Source organism: Phyllostomus discolor, chromosome 12 (assembly GCF_004126475.2).
Source record: "Phyllostomus discolor isolate MPI-MPIP mPhyDis1 chromosome 12, mPhyDis1.pri.v3, whole genome shotgun sequence".
NCBI lineage: Eukaryota > Metazoa > Chordata > Mammalia > Chiroptera > Phyllostomidae > Phyllostomus > Phyllostomus discolor.
The window spans coordinates 10,592,773-10,600,710 of NC_040914.2; the positions used below are offsets into that span (position 1 = coordinate 10,592,773).

The following is a 7,938-nucleotide window of genomic DNA, read 5'->3' on the forward strand; positions in this document are numbered from 1 at the left end:
GGACATGGTCTTTATTTTCATTGTACAATTTCTCTTGTGCAGGTGCCTGAAAACACTTCATAATTTGCATACTTTCAATATGTTACACCCTTTGTATTCAACTATAATTCAATAATTATATTAGAATTATAAATACATCTATGAAATATTACCTAAAGTATAAGTTGAATACAAAGTACAAAACCAAAAAAAAAGAAGACACCCAGCTGTAACATGACATGTTATTGCCCATGTTTCTACTTGTCCACATGGAGTGGCAAAATTAGCCTGCAGATGGAACCTTTCTGGGGCAACACTGACTCCACCTCAGGAGCACCCATAGTGCAGCAGGGGTCCACCCACAACAGCATCTCTCATTAAACAGTCCAATTCTTCAAGCTCCTGCAATGGACTCTAACTACTCTTCCATCCAGCCAAGCACCACCCCTACAGAGGTCAGTCTTCTGAGGACTATTTTTTTTTATCACCCTCTATTCTTTATGGAGTAAAGGTCCACTAACTCTCCAGGTTTCAGCCAAGTGGGTACTTTCTCAGAAATGCTCCTCACACTCCCCAGACCAGCTGAGATACAATTACATACTCTGGAGGGACCAGAAATTTTGTTTTAAGGTCCTTCACTGGATAACAATTAAATTCCTAGAGCCATGATTTACCTGACAGTGTGTCTGTGTTATGAGGTAAAGTCAATGAGCACAGGGCCCACACTTGTCTTACTCTGTTTGGGGTCTCCAGGGCCTAGCCAGGAGCCTGACAGAGGACAAATGCTCCATAAACCTGTGTTAAATCAATAAGGGAAATTGCATTGTGGAAGCCTGTCATTGTGCAACACTTGCACTTAAATTATGTTCTTATAGATACAAAGAGACTGGTGTCAGCATGACAGGAGGATGGCACCTCCTTGGGGACATTTCAGGGTCAGCCTTTTATTTCTCATATGATCCAAAGTAAAAAAGGAACTTCCTAACAGTGAGAGGTTGGACTGCATTTATTCCTCCAATGTCACAGTCCTCCACAGTGCCACCGTGTGTTATGTTTCATCACCCCAGACCTGTCTTTTTCCTGTTCTCACAGATACCTGACCTACACAAACACTGGATCCTCAACCCTTGGTAGAGTTACTGCCAGGGGAGGAAAGAGCACACCCTGATCTTAGAGGAATCAGGGAAGACTTTTCATTCCCCAAATTCTCAGTGTCTGTTGTCTCTGTGGGACACCTGTCTGTTGTCTCTAAGGATGTGTCTCTACTTCATGATATCATAGGGAACAAGAGAAACTTCCTGTGTTGAATGGTGCAGAGAACCCAGAATCTGTAGCTGCTTCCATCTCACAGGTGCTGTGGGTTCTAAAAAAACCTCTCTTCCCCTACTCAAAGAACACTCAGGGGCCCTAGTTGAGTATTCACCTGGAGATGCTCCTGCTCCTGTGCCCTGGGAGCACACAGGGACACAGAAATGGCTTATATGCAACATCTCAATGTGGTGATGGTGGACACATGGGACATATTTTGGATCGATCCTCCAGACCTATACCTTCTCCCAAAAGCCTCAGGAGAACCTTCGCCAGGCCCTTCTTTTGGATACTTGAAGGCAGAGAGCTCTGCATGGCTCAGCACATGCCCCTGGTGGGACAGTTATCCTGACACTGGACTCATAATATTCAGGACATGCCTGCCTTTTCACTAGGCTCACCCTGCACTGCTCAGTGATGCTGTGTAGCACCTGACATTGGCTGCATGTCTGCTTCTGTCCTCTATGGGACAACATTGAGCCACAAGAAATAGACAAAGGAACCAGGCTTTGGCTAAAAACATGGAGAAGTAGCCTGATTTTCATCCCCTGCTTCAACACATCTTTCTCAAGTCCATCTTCATGACTGCTCTATGGAACCTGCTACTTCTTGAGATTGTTCACAGAAATGGCCTGTGCAGTAACCTTGGCAAGCTCAGGGGGCCACATGGCATGCCTGACAAGCCTCATAGAATATTCTCATCAGAAATTTCTAACTTGGCAGGTGATGGCAGGTTGTCACATCCCAGGCCTCTTTTTTCCTTAAGAAAGATCAGTCTTTAACTTACTTTGTGCATCTTGGACAGCATAAGTTGGACCCATCAGAGTGACTTTCTTGCCTGGACCATTCATGTTACAGAGTCTGGGACAAGTGTATGAGACCAGATCATCCTTAATGTTATCTGGTCCCCTGTGCACCGTGTCTGTGTCCTATAAATGCTAATTATCTTCTACCCACCAATGTAAAAAATATGTGAGTCTCTATTTTGTTTATTATTTTTTTTCCAATTCGGGAGATTTATCTGCTATGTTCCTTCTCACCTCTTTCTGGATTTTATCCAAATTTTATCATCTTCTACTTTGATGATAATATAAAAATAAGGTAAAAAAAAACACTGCCTTTCTTCAAGACATTTGAGCCTTTTCTCCAAGACATATGCGGTCAGTTTGGCTCACATAAAGTCATCACATTGCTGTATAAACTTGGACTTTTTTTTTACCTTGACAGAGCCTAGGAGCACCTCCTCTCTCAGGGGTTTCTGTGCTGCTCTGTTCTCCACGCCTGGCATCATGCATGGGCAACTGTGGTGATGGCAAGGAATCTGCCCAGGGATAACTGAGAGATTTTCCCAACAGCCAGCAGCACAAGGACGGGTCCTACAAACAGACTTGGAGAGGAATGGTCCACCTGAAACTGTCCCTTGAGAACCAGGCAGCCCACAGGCACCTGACTTTCTCAATTATCCCTTCTACCTGGGACACAGAGGACATCTCCCACTCACACCAAAAACTGCATGCCCTACTGAGAATTCTGGTTTTCAATTTTTATCCCTGGAAGCAAAAGCCAGTCTGTTGACAACCTGAGATAGAAGAAGGCTCCCCTCTGCAATTATCACCAAGTTTGACCACTTCTCATCCCCAGAGTTATTTGTGTTGCCTTCATGTGGGAACAAACAAAATGAGAGAGCTTTTGAGAACATGGGGAAGACCTGATGCCCAGCTGGGTTTCTGTGTCACAAACAAGTAGTCCCTTCTTTGATGATATCTGGGGCTCTCCATCTGGTGCTGACAGACCCAAACTAAAGACACAGCAGAGGCCATTCTGGCATTAGTATGACACCCTCTGAAGACTCCTGTATCCCTGACAGCCCTGGGATTCCACGTGAGCTCCATAGGCCATTCAGATCATCCTCAGAACTTGTCAGATGCAGAGTCTCTGGCCCACTGAACCCAGTTAGAATCTTCAGTTTAACAGGATCTGGCGGATTCCCTGTGCACAGGAAAGTAGCAGAGGTGCTTCTACTTTTACATCAAGGGATCTCACTCTGAATGGGTACTCACTTTAGCTGGATAGCTGCTTAAGCTGCATTTTTAAAGCATGACCTGGACATTGCAATGTTACAGTGTTTCACAGGTGATCTGATGCACAGCAGGAGTGACTTCCTTGTGACAGGTTTCTGTGACTTAGCTCAAAAACTACTGCTCTGAAGGGAAGAGTAAAATGTGTGTGTGTGTGTGTGTGTGTGTGTGTGTGTGTTTGAGAGAGAGAGAGAGATAGAGAGAGAGACAGAGAGAGAGAGAGAGAGCACTATGAGAAAGACTACTGGGCCCCTGACAGGAAACTGTGGAGAAACCCCAAACGCGGAAACCCACAGCTTGTGCTTTTTCAAGTACAGCATGACAGTGTGTGTTTATGTGTGAGTGTTTATCCATGTGTGCATGTGTTTTCATGTGTGTTTGTGTGGTGTTGAGAGGCCTCAGGGAAACAAAATATAAGATGGCAGTACTGGTTAGAAGAGCCAAGAATGGTAAAATCTAGAGCAGGGAGTGGGATGGTCATGTGCATACTCCCTGCCCCCAGCTCACATGACAAGCATCGTAATCTTGCCCAAGAATAAAGGTCAGCCCACAGGTAGGACACACAGCAGATTGCACCATTGTGGACAGAGGTGCCTGTGAGCTTTACCGAACCTCAAGTTTCTGTCAAAAAGGCTGCCAAACAGCAGACAACATACACCATGAGGTCTCTTTCTGTCTCTACCCACAGAGGACTCGTCCACTACCAAGGGCTCCTACTGGTTGGTAAGTAGGAGACAATTCCTTGGAATAGACTAAGGATGTGACACAGAGACGGGCTGGGGTCTGCTTGAGAGACACGTGTTCTGAGGAAAGAGGGAAGGCTTCTGTCTGGACCTGAGTGTAAAGGGCAAAAGGGAAGAGTAGGATCAGGAAGGGGCCCCTGCAAGAGGAAAATCTTATAATCTGGAAGTGGTGGGAGGCAGGAAAACCTGGAATGCTGTGCATTTCCTGTTATTCATATCTGAGCATTGAATTATGAAAACTGGTAATAATAATAATGAGTTATTATTGACATACATTCTGGTGTAAGGAAACACCAGAAAAAATTAACCAGGAGTAGTAGATGTTGTCTTTACTGCAAACCCCACACATGGGCTAATAAACGCCAGCAGGTACAGAACTCATTCATTCATCCACATGTATTTTCAAGCTGTTGTAGTCACTGGGGGTACTAGATCAGACAAGCCCTGCTCTCAGAGAGCTCATGTTCTATGGAGGAGAGAAGGACAAGGAAAATTGTAGATGTGAGGTTAGGTTCCCACAACAACCATGAAAAAAACAGAGCAGGGCAGGTCAGAAAGTGAACACAGAGAATCCTTAGAGAAGGTGATTGGCAAATGTGTCTTTCAAAATGGCCCCTGAGTGCCAGCATTGGTTTAAGCACAGTGAGGAGGTTACCAAGACAAACACCTGGAGAAGAGTATTTGAAACATAAAAAATGACAGCTTCAGACGTGAAGTAATGGGGGCCATTCTGTTGACCTTGACCATGGAAGACACAAACTCACCTACAGACCAAGGCTGAGAGATAGAAACTTGCTCAGGATTCCAGGCCTCATCATTCTGTCCCAATACATAGATGTAAATATTGATGCATTTTTCCCTATTTCCTAGTTTCACTCTTAACCTTCTGGAGCCCACCCACCACAGCCACAATCGAAGCTTTGTCAACCTTTGCTACTGAAGGGGAGGATGTGCTTCTGCAAATCGACAATAAGCCTCCTGGGGTTGTAGGAGTTGTGTGGTACAAGGGGAAAGACGTGGACCATAAAAATATAATTGCGTTTTATGTTTTGACACCACATTTCCATTTAAGTGGTCCTGAATACAGTGCAGAAGAGATGATAACCAATGATGGATCCTTGCTGTTGAAAAATGTCACCAAGAAGGACGAAGGAATGTACACAGTAGTGGCCCACCTTCCAGATTCAAAAACAGAAACAGCATTGGGGCAACTTGATGTATATGGTGAGTGATTACTCTCTGATGACTGGGGATTAGGAGGGGTGACTCCTACTTCACACACAGGACTGCAGCCCAGGACACTACCTCCATTCCACTCTACATTTTGTTTCAGGTTCAGTTTTTACATATAATGCAGGATACACAGAGTGTAGACAAACTGCAAAGATCTCAATTTGATTTTCTGGCACATCTGGTTGTTTACAAATTTTAGATTGGTTGTTATCCTCCTTTTGGTTGTGTGAAAAAACAAAGGGTTTCTACCTATGCCTCCATGTTGGCCAGGACTCTGCCTTGTTATTTTAAAGACTCAAGGTGGATGAAAGCTAGCAGGTGCCAAGTCTGATTGCAGAAACCTTTCGAACAATCAAAGGTACCACCAGGGCAATCTCCTCTCTGTTATTTGCACAGCAGGTTACCCACACCCAGCAACACAAACAACAACTGCAACTCCAAGAGTTTTGATTTGTGTTTTCCTAATGATATTGACCATGTTTTCATTTCTGTTGTTTTAGAGAGAGAGAGGTGGAGAAAGCTAGTGGAACTTTTTGAAAAAATAAGGGGATGTAAAGAAGGAGGGCTGCATGATTGCATACCATTATTGCCCTGACTGGAGACTGACCCTGCAACCTAGGTATGTGCTGTGACCAAAGATTGAGCCTCCAAGGTTTGGGTGCACAAAACAATCCTCTAAACAACTTAGCCACCATAGCCTCATTCATTTCACTAAACATAATGCTCTCCCTATCCGCCCATACTGTCATGAAGGGTTGGAGCTCCTTCTTTCTGCTTCATAGTATTCCATTGCGTAAATGTGCTGATGTGTTTTGATTCACTCATTTATGGAGGGGCACTTTGATTGCTTTCAACACTTGGCTATTGTAAATTTACTGCTGTGAACACTGGGGTACATTGGTTCTCTTGAATTTGTGTTTCAGCCTTTGTGTTTCAAAAAGTGGAGACACTTCTCAAAGAAGGACATACATAGGGCCCAGAGACATGGAAAAAGATGCTCAGTGTCCATAGCAATCAGAGAGATGCAAATTAAGACCAAAATAAGATACCACTTCATGCTGGTCAGAATGGCCATCAAAACCAAATGGAAAAACAAGTGCTACCAAGGTTGTCGAGAAACGGAACACCTAGTACATTCTTGGTAGGAATACAGACTGGTTCAGTCACTGTGGAAAACACTAGGGAATTTCGTCCAAACACTACAAATGGAACAGCCTTTCTTATTTACTTTTAAACATTTTATGTATTTATTTTTAACAAACTACAGAAATGATTCCTGAAAGTATAGGCTTTATTTATTTTTACAGAGAGGAGAACGGAGGCAAAAAGACCACACTGCTTCCTCTGAGATCTCAGCCTCTGTCAGTCCACACTGAGCTCTATAGTGTTCACCAGAAGATGGTCCTGTTCTTTCCCCAGAGAAAGAAGAATGTCTGGTTGTCTCTCACCTGCCCTCTACTGGAGACCTTGTCTGCAAGCCAGGCACATGCCCTGACTGGGAATTGAATAGGCAACCCTTTGGTTTGCAGGTCATACTCCATTCACTGAGTCACAACAGTCAGGGCTCTCATGTGGAATTTTGCATGATGTGTGGGATTTGATGTTTTTTTTTTTTTTTTTAAATCAAAGAAGTTTTTGGAAAGGATCAATAAAACCTCATGAGAGCAAATAATCTTCCCTGATGATATGGTTTTAGGACACATGAACTGGGAAAGGGTTCCCTGCGCTACCTCTGTGGAATCAGGTCAGGGCTCACACTGAGGTGACCAGTGCTTAGAAAGAGAACACAGTTCCTTTTACAGATTGTCATCTGAAGAAAGATAATGGTCCTTCTGCAGAGGCAGGACCATCCTCTAGTGAACTTCACTGAGCTCAGTGTGGACTGAGAGAGGCTGAGATCACAAAGAATGCAGTATGGTCTCAGTTCTCAAGCCCACTCACAATCAGTCACATTTTTTTGTTTCTCCACAGAGCCCCTGAGAATGTCCACCCTTTTAGCACTCAGCACCACAGTCACACAGCACAAAATTGCTGTGGCTGCGACCTCCACACAAATGGGTTCTAACCTGTGTTTGTTCCATTGCAGGAATCTGTGGCTCAGGAGAAAAACAAAGTTTTTCCAGAACCACAGAAACCTCAGCAAAGACCCCATGAGGAAAGAGGATGCTGGAGATAACCAGTGTTAAGTCCCCAACCCATCAGTTCTGTTGAAAGTGCGCCCCCTCGAGATGGATGTGAAATATGAGTGAGCCTGCTGTCCTATGTTATCAAACTCTGAACAATTTTGCACCTTTTTAATAGATTTATTGTCAAGGTAGATTGTCCTTAGATGTCTTGCATTGAGTAAATAAATACAAAAAAAAAAAATGTGTGCCGACATTGTCCTTACTGTTGACTGAAGGTCACATTCCACACCAGATCCACCTCTGCTTTGTCCCAGTTGCACCTTCTCCATGGTGGAGGGGACACTGAGCTCCTCACAAGACAGGAAGTGGTTGCTGGATGGCAGGTGGAAGCACGTGAGGAGCTCACAGAAAATTGAGTTTAGTGTCTTCATCAGAGAAATGTGTGGAGGGAGTGTGGACACTGTTGTAGAC

General features: G+C 44.2%; 1 protein-coding gene across 1 annotated transcript; it reads left to right on the forward strand.

Annotated features, from left to right (window-relative positions):
• Window positions 1–4,024: 4,024 nt before the first annotated feature.
• On the forward strand, window positions 4,025–7,495 carry LOC118497652 (carcinoembryonic antigen-related cell adhesion molecule 3-like). The gene is made up of 3 exons (XM_036012775.1): window positions 4,025–4,088; window positions 4,979–5,332; window positions 7,428–7,495. Exons 1-3 carry the CDS (start codon window positions 4,025–4,027, stop codon window positions 7,493–7,495), a joined length of 486 nt encoding a protein of 161 aa, XP_035868668.1.
• The last annotated feature ends 443 nt before the right edge of the window (window positions 7,496–7,938 follow it).